The sequence below is a fragment of the Heptranchias perlo genome, chromosome 27, assembly GCF_035084215.1.
Source record: "Heptranchias perlo isolate sHepPer1 chromosome 27, sHepPer1.hap1, whole genome shotgun sequence".
Classification (NCBI taxonomy): Eukaryota; Metazoa; Chordata; class Chondrichthyes; order Hexanchiformes; family Hexanchidae; genus Heptranchias; species Heptranchias perlo.
In genome coordinates this window covers 39074902-39101587 of record NC_090351.1, presented here as the reverse complement: position 1 = coordinate 39101587, position 26686 = coordinate 39074902, and the positions used below count along the sequence as shown (strand labels likewise).

General features: G+C 46.6%; 1 protein-coding gene across 4 annotated transcripts in view; it reads right to left on the bottom strand.

Annotated features, from left to right (window-relative positions):
- Positions 1-318: 318 nt before the first annotated feature.
- Positions 319-26686, bottom strand: part of tafa3a (TAFA chemokine like family member 3a) — a 75840-nt gene continuing 49472 nt past the window's right edge. For 2 of the 4 annotated variants that reach the window (XM_068007870.1, XM_068007871.1), the window contains exons 2-6: positions 24430-24516; positions 20135-20250; positions 11624-11776; positions 6428-6552; positions 319-1377 (exon numbers count right to left, since the gene is read on the bottom strand). In XM_068007870.1, coding sequence (XP_067863971.1) covers positions 1324-1377; positions 6428-6552; positions 11624-11776; positions 20135-20249 — 447 coding nt within the window. In that variant the 5' untranslated portion in view covers position 20250; positions 24430-24516 and the 3' untranslated portion in view covers positions 319-1323. Of the gene's footprint in view, positions 1508-6427; positions 6553-11623; positions 11777-20134; positions 20251-24429; positions 24517-26686 lie in introns of all 4 variants that reach the window. The other 2 variants (XM_068007874.1, XM_068007872.1) reach the window with 2 other exon arrangements.

The window sequence follows — 26686 nt, the reverse complement described above, 5'->3', positions numbered from 1 at the left end:
CAGTTCTCTCCCCTCCTGTCCTGCAGAGCCGACTCGTCCTGGATGCATTTCCACGAGCACCAACAATCGGCGCAGGTCACCCTCCACAGTGAAGCCTAAAGTATCTGACTCGGCCCCACAGTGAGGTACCGCACCCTCCGCCAGCGGGGACGCGAAAATATCGAGCGCGCTGCCCAAATATTTTCCATCCATTGGTTTCAATGAAAGGAAAGTCTCAGGTGACGTGATTGTAATTTTAAACTTGGCGTTTCGCTGATTCCCCACAGTGTATCACCCCAGGCTCAGTGCAGGTGATTTACACAAATTAATAGCAATAAATTCAAAACACAAGGCATTATCTTTATGAGACATGAACATGTATTAACTCTGAATTTGTACAGTTATGATACAATCTAACAGGGGGTTACAGAAGAACACAAGATCTGATTAATTTTCACTACCCAATCTTGTCTACAGAGTGTCACAAGGAGCCAATCACCAGGCCTGTTATAAAAATGGGACGAGACATTACTGCGGTGTCAGTAAGTAATGAAGCAACTGGAGGAGGGAGTAAGACCATCAGTTCCAGAAACAGTAGTGAACCCAACAGTGGTGAACCCAAGATCAGTCCTATTGCTGGTGAGTCAGCCTTCTGGGGAAGGAGATGGGTTTGGACCCAGTCAGTTGCAGCAACGAGCAATTCTCGAGTCGCCTTAATACTTGTTCAACCATGCTCGTTGTCCACTCAACTCCCACTCCACGTCATGGTTTTCAAACATGAGCATTAGTTGTCCCAGTTAGCCCACTGCCCATCCTGTGGACTTCGGAGATAGTGCGGCCCAAATCACACACACTCCACCATCGTTAACAACGGCAGCTCCAGCGAAATGGCTGCTTAAAGCAGCTTAAAACCACAGGGCCATGTTTCGTTGACCGGAATAGGGTGGAAAGTGGCAAGAAACCCGAAGCTTTCGTTGGAATGGATCAGATCAGCTCTTTCTCTTTCCCTTTTGAAGGTGGCTTAATGTCAGGTCAGTGTGGACTTCTTGAAAACCACCACTCTTGTTGATACTGAGATGCGGTGTAGAAGTGTCTGAGCTGGGCGATGGGCAGGGGTGATGGCCTTTTATGACGGGGGGGGGGTTGGTGGTCCCTCTTGATTCAGGCTTCAGTGTGCTGGGAGAAAGCGGCACCTTCAGCACGCCCAATGTCCTTGTGTCACTAAGACAGACGGAGCAAGTTTAACAGCAGGGCTGTCGAGGAGTACGTCACAGCTTTTGTCCCGTCCAGCTTCACCCCTCTGATGCGTCCTTTCCTCCTGTGTGGCGTCCCCAGGTGCCCTCATTATATTTGATGTTCCTTTGGGAGCCGAAGAGATTCCCATTCGGACAAAAGCAGCTGCTTGGGAAGAAACTATAAGTCAGGTTAACCAGTCCACTCTGTGAGCCGCCTCAGTTGAAAGTTGGAACACTTTTTCAGGTTTAAAAAAAACACTGCCTCCCGTATTCCCAAAGGACTATCGAGTGACCTGGAATACAACAAGAGTGAATAGATAAATAAATGGATACAGCAGCTCATCTCTGTGAAACAGTCTGATAAGCCATGGACACTAGCTCTCACCCCATGGCTCACAGACCCCACGCCTGACCTGGTAACATCACCATTATGCTTCACTGGCCGGTTTGATGCCTGCATCAAAAGGCCCAGGTTCTAAATGGCTAACACCCCCTGCCCCATCCCCCAGTTCAGACACTTCTACAGAGTATCTCAGTGACAAGGATTACACATCAATATTACATAGAATGGACAGCACAGAAACAGGCAGTTCAGCCCAACTGGTCTGTGCTGGTGTTTATGCTCCACATGAGCCTCCTCTCACCCTACTTCATCTCACCCTATCAACATATCCTTCTATTCCTTTCTCCCTCATGTATTTATCTAGCTTCCCCTTAAATGCATCTATGTTATTCGCCTCAACTACCCCTTGTGGTAGCAAGTTCCACATTCTCACCACTCTCTGGGTAAAGAAGTTTCTCCTGAATTCCCTATTGGATTTATTAGTGACTATCTCATATTTATGGTCCCTAGTCTTCGACTCCCCCACAAGTGGAAACATCTTCTCTGCGTCTACCCTATCAAACCCTTTCATAATCTTGATGATCTCTATCAGGTCACCCCTCAGCCTTCTCTTTTTCTAGAGAAAAGAGCCCCAAACCTGTTCATAGCAAAAAGAGGTGGCAAAGTTAGATAATACATTACTCCGTCTTTCATATCTTTCAACCCTGTTCACTATCAGAAGAACATAAGAAATAGGAGCAGGAATAGGCCATACGGCCCCTCGAGCCTGCTCCACCATGGCTGATCTTTGACCTCAACTCCATTTTCCCAACCTATCCCCATATCCCTTGATTCCCTTAGTGTCCAAACAGTCTTGAATATACTCAACGACTGAGCATCCACAGGGATGTCCTCTGGGGTAGAGAATTCCAAAGATTCACAACCCTCTGAGTGAAGAAATTTTTTCTCATCTCAGTCCTAAATGTCTAACCCCTTATCCTGAGACTATGACCTATAATTCTAGACTCTCCAGCCAGGGGAAATAGCTTCTCAGCATCTACCCTGTCAAGCCCTCTAAGAATTTTATACGTTTCAATTACATCACCTCTCATTCTTCTAAACTCCAGAGAATATAAGCCCATTCTACTCAATCTCTCCTCAAAGGACAACTCTCTCATCCAGGAATCAATCTAGTGAACCTTCGTTGCACTTCCTCTAAGGCGAGTATATCCGTCCTTAGGTAAGGAGACCAAAATTGGACACAGTACTCCAGTTATCAAATAACTGTTTGACTCCCTGTTGAATTTACCAACAGTTTCCACTAATCTTTCTCCCTTCAGAAGGCCATGGGTTCAATCTCCTCTCCAGGACTTGAGTCATAATTCAGGCTGACCCTTCAGCGCAGCACTGAGGGAGTGCTGCACTGTCAGAGGTTTCAGATGAGACGTTAAACCAAGGCCCCGTCTGCGAGTTCAGGTGGACGTAAAAGATCCCAGGCACTATTTCGAAGAAGAGCAGAGGAGTTCCCCTGGATTCTTGGTCATTACTTATCCCTCAACCAACACGACTGAAAACAGGTTATCCGGTCATTATCTCATTGCTGTTTGTGGGATCTTGCTGTGCGCAAATTGGCTGCCGCGTTACGCTACATTTCAACAGTGACTACACGGCAGTAAAGTACCTCATTGGCTGTAAAGCACTTTGGGATGTCCTGAGGTCGTGAATGGAGCTATATAAATGCAAGTTCTTTCTTAGCAAGTGGTGAATGACGAGTATCTTCACAGAACGCGAACTGACTGAATGGGATGGCTACCCTCCTCATTTTAAACCTGAAAGATGGATGGGGGTTTCAAATCGCAGGAGGGTCGGTAACCAGAGGACACAGATTTAAGGTAATTGGCAAAAGAACCAGGGGGGAGATGAGGAAAAGAATTTTTCCACGGTGATGGAATGCGCTGCCTGAAAGGGTGGTGGAAGCAGATTCAAGAATAACTTCCAAGAGGAAATTGGATCAATACTTGAAAGGGGAAAATTTGCAGGACTATGGGGAAAGAGCAGGGGGAGAGTGGGACTCGTTGGATAACTCTTTCAAAGAGCCAGCACAGGCACGATGGGCTGATTCCATGATTCTATGTCAGTGTAAACGGCGTACAATTGGCCTGCAATAAAAAAAACGTTCGATCTGGAATGGAAATGACAAGCTCTCTGCCATCTGATTAAACGCCATTAGCAACCTCTCTGCGCACTATCTTGTTACATCGAAGAGTTGGAAGATTGAAAAGCTCGACCTTCAGGTTGTCCTACACCCCATCCCTCGCTTTGGCCGACCCTACACCAATGTACTTCCCTTGGTTTAAAGCTGTGCAATGCAACAAATTTCCTTCATTTCCCTCCTTGAAACATTTCCCAACCTAAATCTAACTCACGCCGAAAATGACGGCCTTCGATCTCCAATCATGGCTGAGGTGTAATAACGTCACGACCTCAGGACTTCCCAATCACTTTACAGCCAAGGAAGTACTTTTCTGAAGTGTAGTCACTGTTATAATGTAGAGAAACGCGGCAGCCAATTTGCGCACAGCAAGATCCCACAAACAGCAATGAGATACATGACCAATTAATCTGTTTTCAGTGGTGTTTGCACGATTGACCCTGCGGGTAGCACGCTAGTGAGGTCCCAGGTTCGATGCCCTGCCTGTGCTGAGGAAGATAAGGTGCTAAACCCAGCCTCATTGGCCCAGGTTAGGAAGGGGAGAATTAGCCGGTGAATCTGATCACCATCCAGAGACTCCTGCTGGAAAGTGGGTCCCCAGCGAGAGTCAACACCCTCAGGATAGGACATAAAATTGTTGGTTAGCCACATAGGCCCAGTCTGCTGGAATCACTGCGTCTAGACGTGCCCATGTGGCCAATTGCAGTAATAAAAGAGACGTGCAATGGTCCAACACCCTATCGCATCCCTCGTGAACCTCCCAAAACACCTCATAAGCAAAAAATTACTGTCGTTATGTAGGCAAACATGGCAGCCATTTTGTACACAAAAAGATCCCACAAACAGCAAGGAAATGAATGACCAGTCAATCTGTTTTTTGGTGATGTTGGTTGAGGGAGGAATGTCGGCCCAGGGCACCGGGAGAACTCCCTATTCTACTTCAAAGAGTACCATGGACTCCTTAACATCCACCTGAACCACCAGAACAAGCGGACAGGGCCCCGGTTTAAAGTCTCAGTTGAAAAGCGGCACCTCTGACAGTACAGCACTCCCTCAGTCCTGCACTGGGAGTGTCAGTCTGGATTATGTGCTCGAGTCTCTGGAGAGGGAGGACTTGAACTCTGAGACCAAGAGGTGACCATGGTCACAACTGATTGGGGCTGATTCCCTCACCCCAAATGTGTGGCGCAATTAAAAACAAGAGACAATTCTTGCCGTTTGGAGCTCGGGCCCCACAGCGTTTCATTGGCAGGGCTTTTTGGCCGGGAATTCCCTTGGAGCTGCTCCCGCTCCACCGCGGTGACCTCATCGAAAGTGCGGCAGAAACCTCGGCTCCCCGAGCGTCAGGGCAAATGGGGGAGTTAGACACTGGGTGGGGTAAAAATTGGTTTGTGTTGCGCCCTGTTTTTCAGGCGTAAAATGGACGCAAAGCAGCCCAATTTCGCAGTAGGCCAATCTGCGGAGGCCTTGGTCCCACTGCTAAATTCGTGGGGTGGTGGGCGGGGTAGGGGGGAGGCCATTTTATAGACGTCCCACGGGCCTTAGGCCTCTTGAACATCTTCATTAGGGGCCTAAGGACTCTGGAAAGACTCCTCTACAAAATGAGTCAGCGACGAGTGGGGCAGGCGTCAGATTCTTCAGCGGCCCCTGCGGCCGCCAATTAAAGGGTAAGTTTTAATTTAATCTTTAATAGTGATAAAAAAAGCTTTTCTGTGGAGACAGGAGGGGCAGCAGGGCTTCCCCCTCGACTCCGCAGACCTGGCGATCAAGCCCACCCACCCCCCACAACAACTGTCCCGGAATTTACCAAATGGTCGCTGCCGGCGAGGCAGGTAGCCCAAGATTGATTCATCTCGCGGAGCGAGCACCCTGTGGAGGCGCGAATATGTAGATGAGGCCCCGAGGACCAAATCCTGGCCACCTTCAGGCCCCCTGGCTCAGGAGCGCAGGCTGAATCTGGGCCCAAATGCTTGGTCAAAGAGGCAGGTTTTAAGGAGCGTCTTAAAGGAGGAGAGAGAGGCGGAGAGGTTTAGGGAGGGAATTCCAGAGCTTAGGGCCTAGGCGGCTGAAGGCACGGCCGCCAATGGTGGAGCGGTGAAAACTGGAGATGCGCCAGAGGCCAGAATTGGAGGAGCGCAGAGATCTCGGAGGGTTGTAGGGCTGGAGGAGGTTACAGAGATAGGGAGGGGCGATGAGGCCATGGAGGGATTTGAACAGAAGGATGAGAATTTTAAAATCGAGGCGTTGCCGGACTGGGAGCCAATGTTTGTCAGCGAGCACAGCGGGTGATGGGTGAATGGGACTTGGTGCGAATTTGGATGCGGGCAGCAGAGTTTTGGATGAGCTCAAGTTTACGGAGGGTGCAAGGTGGGAGGCCGGTCAGAAGAGCATTGGAATAGTCAAGTCTGGAGGTAACAAAGACATGGAAAGGAGATTTCAACAGCAGATGAGCTGAGGCAGGGGCAGAGATGCGCATGAGGCCAGAATTGGAGGAGCGCAGAGATCTCGGAGGGTTGTAGGGCCGGAGGAGGTTACAGAGATGGGGAGGGGCAAGGAGGCAATGGAGGAATTGGAAAATAAGGATGGGAATTTTAAAATCCAAGGAGAATATGCAGGTGTGGTGGCCACATGCACATTGGGCGGGTATCGCCAGAGAGCTGATGAGAAGCTCGGACTAACCTTGGTGGTTTTGACTTTATTTCCAGTGCTACAGCTCCATCCACTTAGATCCGGTAGAACCTTACACTCCTCCCCCTCCAAACACGGCTCCATCTGGCACCACCACTTCTGAACAACAATGGAAGCTGGAATCAAGAGAAAGCCCCACAGTGAGACTGGAACAGATCATTGTTTCTCGCCCACCCATCACTGCTCCCAACATCACGAGAGAAATGATTCCACAGTCTGGGTCACCAAGCCAGCGCATGCAAACTGTTTACAGGCACACAGTGATAGAAAGAGGAAGGAAGAGCTTGCATATATATATATATATATAGCGTCTTTCACATCCTCAGGATGTCCCAAGTATGTTTCACAGCCAATGAATTACTTTTGATGTGCGGTCCCTGTTGTAGTGTTCAGGGGTGATGTCAAGAAACACTTTTTCACACAAAGGGCAGTGGAAATCTGGAACTTTCTCCCCCCAAAAATGCTGTGGGTGCTGGGGGGCAATTGCAATTTAAAGACTGAGAGTGATATATTTTTGTTGGGTGATGGTATCAAGGGATATGGAGCAAAGGCGGGTAACTGAATGGCGGAACAGGCTCGAGGGGCTGAATGGCCTCCTCCTGTACCTACGTTCTTATCAATGGGGGTAATCCAGTCAGTAAATGGCAGACTGTCACTGGGCGTGGAGCTAAATACCAGCTCCAGGCTTTTATTAGAAATGAATTTGGGGTTATTCATGGACAACAGGGCCTTCTCTTACCCCACCCCAACCCATCCAGTCCCACACCAACGTGGTTGACTCTTAAATGCCCTCTGAAGTGGCCTAGCAAGCCGTTCAGTTGCAGCAAACCGCTAGCAGTTCAAGAAGATGGCCTACCTCCACATTCTCAGGGCAACTAGGGATGAGCAATATCATATCAGCATCACGTATATGGAGTTCATTGGAATGAAAATGGAGAGAGATGTATAACGGGTGGCTGATCAGATATCTCTCAATTTACACTATCGTCCAAAGTCAAGATTCCACCCCCCCTTCACCACCCCTCAGCCTTCACCTCTCCAACAGGCCCCCCGGTTCTAAATGGCCTTCATACAAGGCTACTCAAAAAATAGCTAGTGAAATTAATTATGCCCATGCCACTATCCTTAGGGAATCAATAGAAACAGGAATGGTGCGCCAAGGACTGGTTAGTAGTGAACGTAACAATGACCTAAATCTTGAGGTGTACCCCGTTAGTTAGACTGTTCCCCTCACCCTTCAGCTCGAAAATGTTTTGCGCTGCAAGTTTCTGGAAGCGCGAGCCGATAACGGTGAGGGAAACGGGGCATCTGGGGCCTTGGTGACCAACAGTCTATCTCCATAACCAATGAGATTCAAGGATTGAGAAAGGACACAGGGATAACCCAGAGAATGTCAGGCCCGTGAGTCTATCATCTGACGCGGGTAAAGTATTAGAAGGGAACCTGAAAGTGGGGATAATGAAACTGCCAGATAGGAATGGGATGGTACGAGAGAGTCAGTATGGATTTATGGAAGGAAAAGTCTAACCAAACAAATTACTGGAGAAATCTGAGATAATTATACCTTGTTGGCAATGGAGCTTCTTCGGAAGTGATTTATTTCAATTTCAATAAGGCTTTTAATACTCATAGGTGATTAGTTCACAACGTAGTGGATATGTTACTGAACCAATAATATGAGTTCAAATCCCACCATATGAATTTTAATTCCGTTTTGTTTTTAATTAAATAAATCTGAAAATAATAAACAGGTATCAGTAAAAGTAACCACGAAGTTGTTGGATTGTCATAAAAACCCAACTGGTTCACTAATGTCCTTTAGGGAAGGAAACCTGTCGTCCTTACCCGGTCTGGGCCTATATGTGACTCCAGTCCCACACCAACATGGTTGACTCTTAACTGTCCCTCTGAAATGGCCTAGGAAGCCCCTCAGTTGTATCAAACCACTTAGGTGTTCAAAAAGAAGACCCACCACCATCTTCTCAAGAGTAATTAAGGATGGGCGATAAATGCCGGCCTTGCCAGTGACGCCCACATCCTGAAAATGAAGAAAAGGGAGGAAGGCACGGAGATAGAGGCAAGCTCTTGAAAACTGGCTTTTTAAGAGGCTCTGGAGAGGCTGCAGAGGAGATTTACTAGAATGGTACCAGGGATGAGGGACTTCAGTTATGTGGAGAGACAGGGATTGTTCTCCTTAGAGCAGAGAAGATTGAGGGGAGATTTAATAGAGGTGTTCAAAATTACAATACAGTAAATAAGGAGAAACTGTTTCCACTGGCAGAAAGGTCAGTAACCAGAGGATACAGATTTAAGATAATTGGCAAAAGAACCAGAGGGGAGATGAGGAGAATTTTTTTTACGCAGCAAGTTGTTATGATCTGGAATGCGCTGCCTGAAAGGGCGGTGGAAGCAGATTCAATAATAACTTTCAAAAGGGGAATTGGATAAATACTTGAAAAGGAGAAATTTGCAGGGCTGTGGGGTAAAGAACAGGGGGGAGTGGGACTAATTGGACAGCTCTTTCAAACAGCCAGCACAGGCACAATGGGCTGAATGGCCTCCTTCTGTGCTGTACGATTCTATGATTCTATGAACCAGAGGAAGTAAAGGATGATTGTGAATGGAGCTGCATTGACAGGACAAGGAGTCACTAGTGGCTGCCACATGTATCAGCACTGGGGCCATTGTTGTTCACAGTGTATGAAATGATTTGGAGCTGGGGACAGACACAAAGATGATTACATTTGCAGACGATGCCAAATCAGGGAGAGGTTCAACCAATAGGGAACAGGAAAACCGAATGCAAAGGGAGGGGGATAGGTTGGGAGGGTGGGCTGATGAGTGGCAAATGGTGGTTAATGAGATTGGGGAAGGAAAATAAACAGAGAACATAAACGAAATGGCACAAGTCAGGGATCTGAGGGCATTGGGGGAACGCTCACTGAAACGGACAGCACAATGTGTGGTGGAGTAAGGAAAATTAAGGGGATCTTGAGATGTATAGGCTGAGATATAGGGCACAAATCCCAGGAGTTGATAAATGAGGCTGTGCAAGGTACACCTGACCCTAATCTTAACCCTAATGCTAAACATAACCGTGACCTTAATCTGAACTATAAGCCTGACTTTGACCCCAAACCTGACCCTAATCTTAACCATAATACTAACCAAAGCTCTAACATTAACCCGAACCATAAGCCTGATTTTGACCCCAAACCTGATACTAATCTGATCCTGACCCTAGCCCAAACCCTGACCCTAGCCCTAACCTTAAGCATAACCAAAAACCGTGACCTTGACCCTAACCCTAGCCCGGACCCTAACCCCAAGATGTTGCTGACGTAAGTGGCTTCAGTTTTCCCCAGAGTATTCTGCTTCCTGTGGCAGTATCTTTGATTCACGATGTCCGCACAAGAGAATTAACGAACGTGATGTCATTACTGCAGCTTCACCAAGAAATAATCTGCGGTGGATTGCCGGAAGTTTCTGCGTCTGCCCGGAGTCACACAGTAGGGTATCGACTGGTCATCTCAGTGAATTATAGACAGAGTTCAGATAACATCACAGACTATGAGTGGGAAGCTGAGTCATTTCAGTTCATTGCCGATCACTCAGATACAGTTACTGCCTCAAATGACTGCAGGGGTCAGCGGATATTATATTTACACAGTGGAGTTCACAGGGCAGATGACACGAACTAGGGTCGCTGCTCTTGTGACAACTACTTTGTGTAAGATTAACAACTGCGGCAGAATTACTGTCCACGAATCAATGTTAATGCTTAGAGCAGTTCCCAGCAAACTGTTCCCTTAGCCCCTTATTGTTTAATAAAGTCTCTTTTTTTTAATCATTGGCTTCAGGATTTTAGGAGTGATTTTACATCCTGCTGCTTGGACCAGTTCTCATCTGGTTTTGAACAGGGCAGTTTCAGTTTTTGAGTAGGGGTCCCTGGAAATCTAATGCAGACAGTAGAGTCTCGAAACCACCGTGAGTGATGTCATTGTACAAACGCTTAATGCACTCGAGTCAAAATCCAAAATTTAACCCATAGGAAAAAAAAGCTTATAGGGTTAAATTATGAGGGCAGGCTGCATAAACCTGGCTTGTCTTTCCTTGAATATAGAAGGTCAAGGCTTGATCGAGCTGTTTAAAATTATAAAAAGGTTTCGACAGGGTAGATACAGAGAAACTATTTCCTCTGGTGGGGGAATCAAGAACGAGGGGGCACAATCTTAAAATTAGAGCCTTGCCTTTCAGGAGTGAAATCAGGAAGCATTTTTTCACACAAAGGGTAGTGGAAATCTGGAAATCTCCCCCCACAAGGTTGTGGATGCTGGGGGACAATTGGAGATTTCAAGACTGAGGTCGATAGATGTTTATTAGGTCAGGCTGCTCGGGGATAAGGAGCAAAGGCGGTGAAATGGAGTTGAGGTACAGATCAGCCATGATCTCAGTGAACGGCAGAGCTGGCTCGTGGGGCTGAATGGCCTCCTCCTGTTCTTAATGTTCCTGAAACAGGTTAGTGCTTTTGTTAAATTGGTGAAAGGGGAATTTGTACAAATGCAATATCGTCAAGTAGCTTTGAGAGTCTGATTGTTAAAATCTAACTCTTCACTTTCCTTTTATTTCTGTGTCTTGTGAGCTGGGGATCTTTATGAGTTATTATCAATTACTGGTTGTTAACTATTAGTTATCAATTATTTGTTATTGATTATTAATTGTTGATTATTCATGTTTTCAATGAAATTTTAGCAGAATCAATAGTAACTTTCAAAAAGGAATTGGATAAATACTTGAAGGAAAATAATTTGGAGGGCTACGGGGTAAGAGCAGGGGAGTGGTACTAGTGGATGGCTCTTACAGAGAGGCGGCAGAGGGACGGATGGTCTCTTTCGGTGCTGTATGATTCTATGATTCTATAATCTGATCCTCTCTGCATGTACCAGCGAGTTGATGAAATGTGCACACTGTGTGCATTACCTGAGACTGTGTAAAGGACTTGTTCATATGGTGATTGGGTGAGATAAAATAAAGTGGAAGGAGGCTTGTGTGGAGCATAAACACCGGCATAGACTTGTTGGGGAGAATAGCCTGTTTCTGCGCTGTAAAACTCTATGTAATTCCATGTCTGCCCTTGACTGGGAAAGGCTCATGCGCAATTCTTTTAACTTGAGAGAGAAGTCCTACCATCAACGCAGGAAGGGGCTGCCCGTGTAGTCCCAGCTACCTGGCCAGGAAAGCAGGAGCATTTCACCGTCTGGGAGCGTTCCTCGATCTTGTTCTTGTTGCAGCATCGATGGGCAGCGATCACCTCGCACGTTCCAGCTTTAACATGAACAACTGTGAAGCGGAAAACACAAAGAGGGGTCAGGGAGCAAATCCTGTCGGCACTTCCTCAATAGCTGAATCGTGCCCACCATGAGGCTCAGAACGCAGTACGGCCAAGGTCTGAGATCCCACCCAGTTTGAATCGATTGTCTGACCTGTGGCTCAGTGGGCAGCACTCTCGCCCCTGAGTCAGAAGGTCGTGGGTTTGTGTCCCACTCCAGAGACTTGAGCCCATAATCCAGGCTGACACTCCCAGCGCAGTACTGAGGGAGTGCTGCACTGTCGGAGGTGCCGTCTTTCAGGTGAGGCATTAAACTGAGTGTTTGGGACATCATGAGGTCATGAAAGGCGCTAAATAAATGCAAGTCTTTCTTTCTATGGAAGATACATTTGTCTCTTTAAAGCTCACTGGTGATTAACTGACCAATATTCCTGTATTTCATGGATCTGTTGGACTTTCCACAGGTTCCTAGGATCTGAGACAGTCTCTACAGTCTCTCTGAATCCTAGCTGTAAAGTTCAGTCCCAATTTCACCTAGTCTGCATCTTGTACATTTATGCCCCGTTTCCCAACCCGCTTCAACTGTTTGACGTCAAAAGAAAGAACTTCCATTTATATAGCGCCTTTCCCATCCATAGTACATCCCAAAGTGCTTTACAACCAATGAAGTACTTATGAAGTGTAGTCACTGTTGTAATGGAGGCATTGCAGCAGACAATTTGCGCACAGCAAGATCCCACAAACAGCAATGTGATAATGACCAGATAATCTATTTCAGTGATGTTGGTTGAGGGATAAATATTGGCCCAGGACACCGAGGAGAATTCCCCTGCTCTTCTTCAAACAGTGATGTGGGATCTTTTACGTCCGTCTGAGAGGATAGACGGGGCCTGGGTTTAACGTCTCATCCGAAAGACGGCCCCTCCGACAGTGCAGCACTCCCTCAGCACTGGCACTGGGAGAGACCTTCTTGATCATAATTCTGAAGCGGAGAATTGTGCGAGTCCGAGACAAGCTATCTGCAAACATTTTTACTGAGTTGCTTGCGGACTATGTTTATTGACCATTCTCCACTCATCGTAAAAACGATGCATTGTTACAAGTTTGGTGAGTGATGGGACTGTGATAAAGCTAAAATGACTCCCCGCGGGCTTGCACTATTTCACTGCTCATTCTCTAAACGAAGGTGGTGCAATCTCCATCTTTGCTCGACATAAATGAAAATCGTCATTGCAAAAGTGATTAGGAAGAAGAAGTTTAAATTGTTTGTTGCTTTAACCCTGATTAGCAAATCTTATTTCAGTTTAATGCGTCTTTGTGCGAGGTATTCATCAATGGACTCCGGGTGTGTCACATATTTGTGTCAACCAGTCAGTGCTGCAGCTTGTAAACGCAATGCTCCAGTCAGCTGACGTGAGGGGAAACAGAGATGAGCTGGTGGGGATTTTCCTGGCTTGATTTTCCTGTGGGCTATTTTTTTTGGGGGGAGGGGGGGGTGTCAATTTCTCTTGTTTCTTTTTGGAAAAGAGAGTGAGGGCATTGACTTATGACTTGTGCCAACTAATCAATCGGGTGGTACCACAGCAATTAGAGTGAGTGGAAATGCCAAGGAAAGGTAGCAAGTGGAAGAGTGAGAGATAGTGAGAGAGAGAAACAGAGACAGAGAGAGAGAGAGAGGGACAGACGGATAGATAGAGAGAGAGAGCGAGAGAGAGAGAGAGACAGATAGAGAGAGAGAGAGAGACAGATAGATAGAGAGAGACAAAGGGTGAGGGACAGAGAGAGACAAAGGGTGAGAGTCAGAACGACATACACACACAGAAAGACAGAGAGAGAGAGAGAAAGAGAGACAGAGGAACACAGGGAGACAGACAGAGAAAGAGAGAGACAAAGAGAGGGACAGACAGAGATGCAGAGACACAGGCAGCGACACAGAAAGGCAGACAGAGAAACAGAGACCGACTGAAAGACACAAACAGACAGAGACGTACAAACAGACAGAGATAGAGACAGAAAGATTAACAGACAGAGATAGACAAAGAGAGAGATACGAAGAGAGATAGACAGAAATAAAGAGACAAAGACAGACAGAGAGACACAGAGAGAGATAGACAGAGAGAGAGAGACATTTGGGCGTCTGCTGTGTCCTACTGCAAAAAGGAAGTTCCTGCAGGCCTATCACCTCAGCCCCACTGCAAACACGTCAGGGAGGTCCAGCAGAGCAGGCACTGCAAGCAGAGAATCAGCTCTATCTCATTGCCCAGTTCCTCTATTGAGCTCTGCAATCGGACGCCATGGGGCAGATATCCTTCTGTGCTACCTGGTCATAAAGTATCGGCTAGACAGAGCGTTGAGAGGAGAATCGGGAGGGGACGGGCTCCATTAAAGGTAAGCAATCTTTCTCACTGAATTTTTCTCTCTCTTGTGTGCACTGCCTAGGTGAAAATTTACACATCATTTACGGCCGGACTGCTCACCCGTTTACAGGCCCGTCTGAAAATATTAGTTCCAACGGATATGGAACAAAGACAGATAAATGGAGTTAAGATACAGATCAGCCATGATCTAAATGAATGACGGAACAGGTTCGAGGGGCTGAATGGCCTCCTCCTATTCCTACGTGTTAACTGTGGCTCAGTAGCTAGCTCTCTTGTCTTCTGAGTCCCCAGAGGTTGGTGGTCTTCGAATCCCACCCCAGCGATTTGAGCACAAAACCTAGGCTGACACTCCAGTGCAGTACTGAGGGAGTGCTGCATTGTCAGTGGTGCCGCCTATCGGACGAGACATTAAACCGAGGCCCATCTGGCCTTGCAGGTGGACATAAAAGATCCCATAGCACGATTCAAAGACGAGCAGGGGATTTCACCCTGGTGTCCTGGCCAATATTTATCCCTCAACCAATATCACTAAAAAAACAGATTATCTGATCATTATCACGTTGCTGTTTGTGGGAGCTTTCTGTGTGAAAAATTGGTGTGTAGCGAGGAGGCTTCATTAGCGGTGGGGACTGTACTTGGTAATACACGTTTGACCAACCTATTATATATTAATATTACCGCCCACCGCTTATAGCGGGTAAATCGTGTCAACGCCAATGCTATAAGCAGTGGGGACTGGAATTGGGAGGCTGAACTCTGACCTATGGAGCATGTATTGTTTAACCAGTCACCCCAGTTGTCAAGACAAGCTGCTGTACTGGATGGATACGGTAGCCCAGTGGGTATGGTATTCTATTCACAACATAAGCAGTTATGTGTTCAAATCCCACCTAGGGCAAATTGTAAAATTGAATTCAATAAATCTAGTAATTTGTGCACTGACACCAGGGGGAAAAAAAATAACCATTAAAGGTGCCAGATAACCATAAAAACCCATTCAGTTTATTAACGGCCTTCAGGGAAGGGAATCAACTGTCCTCACCTAGATCCTGCCTGCACATAACTCTAATTGTACCCTTAGGGTTGCCAACTCTGGTTGGATGTATTCCTGGAGGCTTCATCACTTGACCTCCTGCTCCTGTCATTGGCCGCCTGACACATCAATCCTCACGGAGCCCTGCATCCATTGGCAAGCAAACAAACTATTTGATTGGATGAATCTTGACTGCCAATATTTTTATGACCAATAAAAGAAAGTGTCCAAAGAAAATGAAAAAAACGCACAATTTTTTTTATTGCCCCCCGTGACTTTTCTCCACGATTACTTACGGCAGTGTCCTGGAGAATAATCTTTAATTCCTGGAGACTACAAGATCTCTGCGCTCCTCTAATTCTGGTCTCTTGCACATTCCTGATTTTAATCGCTCCTCCATTGGTGGCCGTGCCTTCAGCTGCCTGGGCCCTAAGCTCTGGAATTCTCTATCTAAATTTCTCCACCTCTCTACCTCTCTCTCCTCCTTAAAACCTACCTCTTTGACCAAGGCTGTCCTAATATCTCCTTTTGTGGCTCGGTGTCAAATTTTGTTTGATAATCGCTCCTGTGAAACGCCTCGGGACATTTTACTAAGTTAAAGGCGCTGTATAAATGCAAGTTGATGACAATCCTGGGAGGTTAGCGACACTACCCACACCATGTGGTTGAGTCTTAACGCTCTCAGGACAACAAAGATGGGCAATAAATACTGCAAAGAATAAATTAATTAATATTACCAAAACAAAAAAACGAGTACAGATCTTATAAACTGTCCAATTTTGTGCTTCAGATATACTTTCGAATGGACCTGAAGCTGTGACACTAACTCTGTACATCAAAACTTCCTGCAGCCTTTTTTTTGGTAAACAATTAAAAAACAATTTATTTCAATAAATGATCAGAAGATCACTACAGACGCCTCTAATCCCAGATCACGCTCACAAGAGAAGAATGCTGAACGGTGATTTATTTCAATCGAAAATATTCTTGAACAAAATTAGATGGTTGGTGGTAATGAATTCAATTGAGAAATTTACCGAGGGGATCCTTTCAAGGTGTGTATAACAGGAAAGCAAACTTGTTAATAACTGGTAATCTCACCTGCTAATCCCACAGAAACACTGATTTAAATGGTGATGGAGGAAACTGACCAACAGGATTAGACCAGGGACAGAGAGTCGCATATTAATGAATTTTATTAATGCATTTTATTTCCTTGCGCTAATTATTCTCTGCATGGGCATCCCATTTCTTACACATGCATTGCCCAGGAGGCAGTTGACCTGTTTGGGTAAGTAACTGCATGCTGCCAAGAGGATTGGACTGAAAATTCGATTAGCAAACCATTGCTAACTGTCACACCTGCCTCTGGGGCATGAAAATCAGAACTCCAGTTAAAATCTATAACGAGGACCTTTTTTATTTTCATCTGAAGTTTTTTCACAGTTCACGACCTGATTCTGAAGCGCTCAATCAGGAAGATGCTGATTGGGGAAAAACACAGACGTGGAAGCCAGTTTAATTTTTATTAAAAGATCAGGACACCAGTGAGCATTTACTACGCTGGCAAATTCTGATCTCCACCCATTACCCCTGTGCTCGCTGACCTACATTGGCTCCCAGTCCGACAATGCCTCAATTTAAAAAAATTCTCTTCTTTGTTTTCAAATCCCTTCATGGCCTCGCCCCTCCCTATCTCTGAAACCTCCTCCAGTCCTAATGCCCTCCGAGGTCTCTGCGCTCCTCCAATTCCAGCCTCTTGCGCATCCCCGATTTTCATCGCTCCACCATTGGCGACCGTGCCTTCAGCTGCCTGGGCCCTAAGCTCTGGAATCCCCTCCCTAAACCTCTCCGCCTCTCTCTCCTCCTTTAAGACGCTCCTTAAAACCTACCTCTTTGACCAAGCTTTTGGTCACCTGTCCTAATATCTCCTTATGTGGTTTCGATGTCAAATTTTTGTCTGATAATCGCTCCTGTGAAGCGCCTCGGGACGTTTTACTATGTTAAAGACGCTATATAAATGCAAGTTGTTGTGAAATCTTGAGTAATATATAGATACTGCTGAATCCCACGGAGCATTTCAACATCCCGAGATGGTTCTTCAATACATGTTTACTCCCTCTCTCCCCCTGCCCTCCTTTCTGCGTCAGCAGCATCCCACAGACAACAATGAGTTGAATGACCAGTCGGCCTGTTTCTCTGGTGGTATCATTTAAGAAAGGAATGTTGTCGAGTTCTCCTGCAGTTATTCCATAGTGCCATGGGATCTTCCACCTCCTTTCCTGTCCGATTGCGTTTCTGTGAAGGGCCTAGGGTTTTATTTTTATGTTAAAGGTGCTATATAAATGCAAGTTGTTATTGTCTTATTCTTATAATAAGATCTTTTGCTGGACAAAAAAAGACCAGGGTCCATCTAGTTCGCCTTCCACCATCCTGGCAGTCGCATGATACAAAGACGATGGAGTTGTTGACTAATCATGTTAATCAATCTCTATCAATTAGTCTCCAACAGAATCAGACATGAGGTGAGGAAAACTCCCAGTGGTGGAGAACTCTGGGAACCATAGGCCCAAAGTCACCTGTTCATCCTGAGCGTATCACGTCACAAGTTATTTATATACGGCACCATCTCCTAGAATGTTATTTTATCTTCCTTTCATTCCCCCATACCCGCCCTCTTTCAGTTCTTCAGTTCTTCTTAATGCTTTACCTCCCTCAGTCTTTCTCTCCCTTTTATAGTCAATAGGCTTTTGAAATCTTTACATGACGTCACCTGACCATATTCACTCATCTTCTCACCTATTGTCTTCGCCCCCGGTGCTGTCCTGCAGAGTGGACATTGGCTCCTCACTTGGGCCTCTCCGTCATAATGACTGAAAGTTCAGCCAAATTCCACACTGATCCCCAAGGACAGTCGAACAAAACTCTACCGCCCCGAAAATCTACAGCCATTGCCGTGTACTTCTACCATAACGTCCAGTGGGAGTCCTCCAGTAGGACCAAACACTAGGCCGGGCCCTGACATTGCAGGACGGCCTGTTGGGCATGGCCATCACCAAAAGGTGTGGGGAAAGGGCTGTGGACGGGGACCCAAACATCAGAGTTCCCATGCCTTGGGCCTCATCTGGAGTCGAGGGTTATGGGTGGTAACGTACCCCAGCTCAAACCAGGTGTATCGGAGGCAGAAATGAAAGAAAACAAAGAAAGACTTGCATTTATATAGCGCCTTTCACAACCTCAGGTCGTCCCAAAGCACTTTACAGCCAATGAAGTATTTTTGAAGTGTAGTCACTGTTGCAATGTTGGAATCGTGGCAGCCAATTTGCGCGCAGCAAGGTCCCACAAATAGCAATGTGATAATAACCAGATAATCTGTTTTAGTGATGTTGGTTGAGGGATAAATATTGGCCCAGGGCACCAGGGAGAACTCCCCTGCTCTTCTTCAAAATAGTGCCATTGGATCTTTTACATCCACCTGAGAGGGCCTCGGGTTGACGTCTCATCCAACAGACGGCACCTCTGACAGTGCGGCACTCCCTCTGTACTGCACTGGGAGTGTCAGCCTGGATTATGAGGCTCAAGTCTCTGGAGTGGGGCTCGAACCTATGACCTTCTAACTCAGAGCAAGAGTGCTACATACTGAGGCTCAACTGCCCACCAGGGGGTCTAGGCCAGGATTGAGATCTGGAATATCAAAGAAAACAATGTAATTTTTGGTCAGTTGTCCTCTGTTACAAAGGGGGTTGTGCAGGGCACCCACCTACAGCCCCCCTTGGCTGGGCTACTATCCAACATCGAGACTATGGCACGTGGCTCAGGCACACGCCTAGTTACACGCGTACCCGCCACTGACATCTGCCACAGGCACCGATAAGTCTAGCGGAGGTTCCTGGTGGGCACCTTTCGGCTCTTACGCTGAATCATGCGACGCCCACAGATGTACCTGCACTCTCAGCTCCATCGCTCAAATCTGTTTTCATACAAAATTGATGGGCAGGAAATGACCAGCTGGCCTATCAAGCCTGTCCCACACTCATGGAGGCCAGAGCATCTTAACTAAACACTTCTTCCCTTCCTTTCCCCCACATCTCCCCCCAACCCTGCATCGCCCCACACCTCCCACCCCACCCCCCCGGAGCCATGTAATCTCCTGGGAGAGGCATGGAAACTGTATTATCTCAGCCTACAACCTCCAAAAATGACCCAAACCAGGCCCTTATCTAGCTCGGTTCAGGAGGCGATAACCAGCGCAGCACTAATTACTCTACTTGGCCTCCGGATCACACACCCAGACAGGGGAAGGTGCTTTAGGAGCATAGGAACAGGAGGAGGCCATTCAGCCCCTCGAGTCTGCTCTGCCATTCAATTAGATCATGGCTGATCTGTATCCTAACTCTACCTTAGCTCCATATCCCTTGATATCTTTACCTGATAAACACCTATCATTCTCAGTCTTGAAAGCACCAATTGTCCCCCAGCATCCACATCCTTTGGGGGGCGAGAGTTCCAGATTTCTACTCCCCTTTGTGTGCAAGAGTGCTTCCCTGAACGGCCTGGCTGTAATTTTAAGATTGTGCCCCCTTGTTCTGGACTCTCCCCACCAGAGGAAATAGTTTCTCTCTCTCTACCCCATCGAATCCTTTTATCATTTTAAACACCTCAATCAGGTCACCCCTCAATCTTCTGTACTCAAGGGAATACAAAGCCTAGTCTATGCAAGCTAGCCTCATAATTTAACCCTTTTAGCCCCGGTATCATTCAGGTGAATCTGCGCTGCACCCCCTCCAAGGCCAGTATATCCTTCCAGAGGTGCGGTGCCCAGAACTGAACGCAGTATCTCCAGATGGGGTCTGACCAATGGTCTATACAACTGAAGCCTTCTAATTTGTAATTAATTCTTGTCTAGAGCATTTGGAAATATATATTTAAAAATACAGAGATGATAAATTTGTACGTACCTGAGTGGCTTCGGTGGTGAGTTGAAGCCAGGCTCACTCTTCCCCAGATAGTTATCAGGCATACGGTGAGCAGTATTGTCCATCTACCCACGTTCTGTATGTACTTCCCACTCATCCTACAAGGAATTCATAAAATAGAGATGAGAGTCCATCATTTATTTTCAAGTTTCCCCTCCTCTCTGAGGTATGCTTCCAGGGGCACCCCTTCCAACTGCCTATACTTCACATGAAAACCCAAGCAGAGAATTCGGGCCAGCTATTCAACTGTAGGAGGCATCATATTTTAAAAAATTATTCTTGGAATGTGGGCGTCACTGGCAAGGCCGGCATTTATTGCCCATCCCCAGTTGCCGCTTGAGAAGGTGGCGGGGAGCTGCCTTCTTTTGAACCGCTGCAGTCCGTGTGGTGAAGGTTCTCCCACAGTGCTGCTAGGTGGGGAGTTTCGGGATTTTGAGCCAGCGACGATAATGAAAGGGCGATATATTTCCAAGTCGGGATGGTGTGAGACTTGGAGGGGAAGTTGGAGGCGATGGTGTTGCCCATGCACCCTCTAGGTGGTGGAGGAGGCGAGTTTGGGAGGTGCTGCCGAAGAAGCCTTGGCGGGTTGCTGCAGTGCAGAACTGGCTCACTGGGTAGCGATCGAGAGCAGGATCCCAAGATGACGTTTCACTGCCTAACTTGGGAGGGCTGAGGCTGATCTCAGCTGCCCCCCCACACCCCCACCCACCCACCCACCCCCCTCCCCCCCATAAGGACCCGAGCCGAGACCAGCTAACCCAGCACAGACCAGGGATTCTAGCCTGGTCCCATCCTCCCTACATGGCTCAGCCTTCACCCAGTCGGGGGGAGTCAGGACATTATAAACTTTAATTTACTTGGCACAGATGCCAAGTTCTGAAAAGTTCATGAAATATTTCCGCTGTCAGCTCCAATCCAACTCTTTGAACACAGAAGTCATTATCCTCGTCTAATTACTCGCTAATTATGCCAACAGTCAATGAGGTCCAAAAACTCTGAGATTTCTGCATTTCCCCATTGGTTTTCAATTTACAAAAAAAAAAATGAAATTATGAAGTAGACACACAATTTACAAATGATGTAATGAAGCCTGAAGTTAAAATGCTTGGAATGATACTTTGAGCTCGATATATTGATGATTTATCACCCGTTTTAGAGCAGGTGCTGGCCGGACAGGAGCAGCAATAGTACGGCCTCCGCCAGCACTTCCAGGATTTGCTGCTATTGCATTCCTGGCGTTTCACTTGGAGTATTGTGCACAGTTCTGGTCTCCATATTATGGAAAGGATAGAGAGACACTGGAGAAGGTACAAAAAAAAAGATTTACAAGGATGATACCAGAACTGAGAAGTTATACCTGTCAGGAAAGACTGAACAGGCTGAGGTTCCTTTCTCTGGGAAAAGAGAAGGCCGAGAGGTGACCTGATAGAGGTCTTTAAGATTATGATGGGGTTTGATGGATTAGACATAGAGAAGGTGTTTCCACTTGTGGGGGAGTCCAAGACTAGGGGCCGTAAATATACAAAAGTCACTAATAAAACCAATAGGGAATTCAAGAGAAACTTGTTTACCCAAAGATTGGGTTAGAATGTGGAACTTGCTACCACAAGGAGTAGTTGAGGCGAATAACAGAGATACATTTAAGGGGAAGCCAGAAAAGTACATGAGGGAGAAAGGAATAGAAGGATATGCTGATAGGGTGAGATGAAGAGGGGTGGGAGGATGCTCACATGGAGCAGAAACTTGTTGGGCCGAATGGCCTGTTTCTGTGCTGTAAATTCTACATAATTCTAGTAATTTACCCATGAGCCATCCATGGAGCAGGTGTGCTGTCATTTTAATACAAGTTCTCAATAATGTGGCAGTTTTCAGTGACTGCATTGATCCTATTTGATCTATGTGCTCACAGAAAGATCCAATGAATCAGCCAGTGCTCCTGTTGTGTTACCTGGGAAATCAGGCAAAAATAAACTATATATGCTTCCTGTCAGGACTCTACTCCCTTCTCCCAGTTTCAACGTCTCTGTTGCATCTGTTCTGATGATTCCACCTTCCGCACCAGTGCTTCCGATATGTCTTCCTAAGGATTCCCCTCCCCTGAGGTTGACAGGGCCCTCGACCGTGTCCGTCCTATTTCCTGTACTTCTGCCCTCATCCCTTCCTTTCCCTCCCAGAACCATTATCGGGCCCCCCTTGTCCTCACCTTCCACCACATCAGTCTCCACATTCAACGCATCATCTTCCACCATTTCCACCACCTCCAGCACGATCCCACCACAAAAAACATCTTCCCGTCCCCTCCCCTTTCAGCATTCCGAAGGGACCGCTCCCTCCGCCACACCCTGGTCCACTCTTCCATCACCCCCAACTCCCGCTCTCCTCCCCACGGCACCTTCCCGTGCGAGCGCAGGAGATGTAACACCGGCCCCTTCACCTCCTCCCTTCCCACCGTCCAGGGCCCCAAACACTCCTTCCAGGTGAAACAGCGATTTACTTGTACTTCTTTCAATTTACTATACTGTATTCGCTGCTCACAATGCGGTCTCCTCGACATTGGGGAGACCAAACGCAGACGGGGTAATCACTTTGCTGAACACCTCCCCTGTGCCTGCAAGCGGGACCCTGACCTGCCGGTCGCTCGCCATTTTAATTCCCCTTCCCACTCCCACTCTGACCTCGGCCTCTTACACTGTTCCAATGAAGCTCAACGGAAGCTCGAGGAGCAGCACCTCACCTTTCGATTAGGCACTTTACAACCTTCCGGACTCATCATTGATTTCAATAACTTCAGACCATAACCACTCCTCCCATTTTTATGGACAGCAGGTGCACGGTAATGGTTCTGCTGTTGCCATTTACAGCTCCTCCTGATCAATCTTTTGTTTCTTTACTTGTCCCATTCCCACCTCCTTTGCCTTGCACCATCATCCCTTTTGTCATTTAATCATTCCTGCCCTCTACCCTTTCACAGACCTTCCCTTTTGTTCCTTCCTCCCCTCCCTCCCCATCCCTCCCCCTTTCCCTGGCTCTGTACTTGCTTAAAAACTTTAACTCTTTTAACATCTTCCAGTTCTGACGAAAAGTCTTCGACCTGAAACTCCGGTTAACTCTGTTTCTTTCTCCACAGATGCTGCCTCACTTGCTGAGCTTCTCCAGCATTTTCCGGTTTTGTGTCAGACTTCCAGCATCCGTGGTATTTTGCTTTTTATATATACTGAGCATACCAAGCAAATATGAGTCACGTGGAGTTAGTCAGGAAAGGAAGAGGAAAATTATGCTCTTACTAGATCTTTCAATTGTCAGTGATCCTGCCTGTCACCTCCACAAGGTAGCCAGCACCCAACAACAATGCATTTCACATCCAACAATGCATGTCACATCTAATAATGCAAGTTACATCAAACAATGCATGTCAAACTCAACCATGCGCGTCATACCCAACCATGCATGGCACACCTGACAATACATGTCACATCCAACAATGCATGGCATACCCATACATGCATGCCATGCCCAACAATGCACGGCACATCAAACAGTGCATGCCACACCCAACAATGCATATCACACCCAACAATGCATGCCACACTGAACAATGTGGGAGGAGGCTCGTGTAGAGCATAAACACCGGCATGGACCAATTGGGCCAAATGGCCTGTTTCTGTGCTGTAAAATCTATGTAATTATATGTAATCTAACAATGCATGTCACACCCAACAATGCATGTCACACCCAACAATGCATGTCACACCTGGCAATGCATGTCACACCCGGCAATGCATGTCACACCCAACAATGCATGTCACACCCGGCAATGCATGTCACACCCAACAATGCATGTCACACCCGGCAATGCATGTTACATCCAGCAATGCATATATGTCATAGTGGGTTAAGAACTCAGAATTCTTTCTCCCTCGCCCCACTGTTAAGCCCTAACAGGAATCTCTGTAACATTCCAGCCACTGTAGCCCTGCTTGAACACAGCCTGGCTCAACTCCAATTCATTGTTCCTTTTAATCCTGCCCAGCACTTAAGGAAATGTCAGAAATTGTTTTCCTTCCACTGATTTTTGTTTTTTTAAGCAATGATGATAAATGGTATTCGGCAGAAGGGCTCGAATACAGCTGCTGGAAGACATTGCAGTTTTAGGCTCCTGCTTTTAAATCATTTACGTTGACTTCATGCATTATAAAAAAGATGCAGTTAGCAGCACACTTCAACACACAAATAAATAAATGTGCAGCGCACAGGATAGAAGTGAGACAGCACTGTACCTCTTTAGGATTGCAGCCTTATGGAGTGTGCATTAGCCAGTCTTAACTCAATGCTCTCTTGAAGAGAAGACAAACACATGGGTGCATCTAAAAAGAAACAATTCAATTAGGAAAAAATCTACTGGGAACACATGCACTGTGATGCTCGTTAAACCCACAAAGGCAGCTAGATAAAAACGGTGGGGATTTCTATGTTGTTGCTGTCCAAATCGAATATAGGGTATGGTAAACTGATGGTTATGATGCGGGACTAGCAACCCAGAGGCCATGGGTTCAAATCCCACGGTGACAAGCTGTAAAATTGAACTCAATAAATCTGACACCAGAAAATGACCATGATAGTTGCTGGATTGTCATAAAAACCCAACCGGTTCACTAGGGTAGACGCAGAGAAGATATTTCCACTTGAGGGAAGTCCAAGACTAGAGGTCATAAATATAAGACAGTCATTAATAAATCCAATCGGGAATTCGAGAGAAACTCCTTTACCCAGAGAGTGGTGAGAATGCGGAACTCACTACCAATAAACTCAATAAATCTGACACCAGAAAATGACCATGATAGCTGCTGGACTGCCATAAAAACCCAACTGGTTCACTAATGTCCGTCATAGAAGGGAACCTGCTGACCCCTTATCTGGTCCAAAACCTCAAGGCAACCAGGGATGGGCAATAAATGCTACCTTGCCAGTGTCGCCCACTGCCCAAGGAAAAAATAAATAAATCCCTAGGAACTTGAGTAAAGAATTGGATAGATTCTCCTCTTTGTTACACAGGGGCAAACATTCAGTTCCCAGGCACAGTGAAGAGGGAGTTGGGATTGTAAGTTATATCTCTGCTCCCACTATACTGCCCAAGAGTTCCAAAAATGGGCCTAACTGGGCCTGCACCTGCAGTAGGTGAATCATAGAATCGTGGAATGGTACAGCACAGAGGAGGCCATTCGGCCCATCATGCCTGTACCGGCTCTTTGAAAGAGCTATCCAATTGGTCCCACTCTCCCTGCTTTTTCCCCATAGCCCTGAATTTTTTTCCCTTCAAGTATTTATCCAATTCCTTTTTGAAAGTTTCTATTGAATCTGCTTCCACCGCCCTTTCAGGCAGCGCATTCCAGATCATAACAACTCACTGCGTAAATTTTTTCTCCTCATGCCACCTCTTGTTCTTTTGCCAATCACCGTAAATCTGTGTCCTCTGGTTTACGACCCTTCTGCCACTGGAAACAGTTTCTCCTTATTTATTCTATCAAAACCCTTCATGATTTTGAACACCTCGATTAAATCTCCCCTTCTCTGCTCTAAGGAGAACAACCCCAGCTTCTCCGTTCTCTCCACGTCTTTCATCCCTGGTATCATTCTAGTAAATCTCCTCTGTACCCTCTCTGAAGCCTTAACATCCTTCCTAAAGTATGGTGCCCATGAGGTAAAGGTCCAGCTTAACACCTCAATGAGACGGAAGGGAGTGTTAGGGCATTATTCTCTCCACTGAGCACACCCATGGGGTGTCCAAATTGAGGGGGATGTAAAAAATGTTGGTTGGGGGACTTGCAAGAACACCCCAAAAATCAGAAGAGGCAGAAGGTGAAGTTCTTTCCTTATGTGCCCGGGCCGATCTTCAGTCCTCAGGACCTTCCAGGTGCCCCTGTCCCTGCACCTCATTCCCAACACAAGTCTCACATATTACGACATCTAATATAAGTTGGCATCTGATGTGTAACCACTTGACTGCTTGTGAGAAACGTGATCTAGTAGACCTGCAGTAACGTTTCAAAGTGACGAGAATTTGTTTCAAGTATTGGGCTGTTTGGCAAGGGAACACTGGAGCAAGTTACCCTCATTATTCTCTCTCTCTCTCCCCATGCCTTGCAACCCATTTCTTCCACTGTTTTTACATCCAGCATAGAAACATAGGAATGGGAGTAGGTCATTCAACCCCTCCAGCCTGTTCGGCCATTCAATTAGATCAAGGCTTATCTGTATCTTAACTCTGTATCTACCCGGCTTGGTTCCATAACCCTTAGTACACTTGCCTAACAAAAATCAATCAAGGTCGCTTCTAGCAGATCTTGCACTGGGTTGTTTCCGTAAAGAAGACCTTTCTTTGTTACGTAGACAGGTCGTTAGCCAGCCCCCTAACAGGAGAACCGGCTAGGAGACATGGGGGCAGAGGGTCTCCACGCCCATCAGACACAAATACCCCGCTGGATATCAACCCAGTATTCAGAGATCGGAGCTCTTGATCGAGTAATTCCCCCAGAC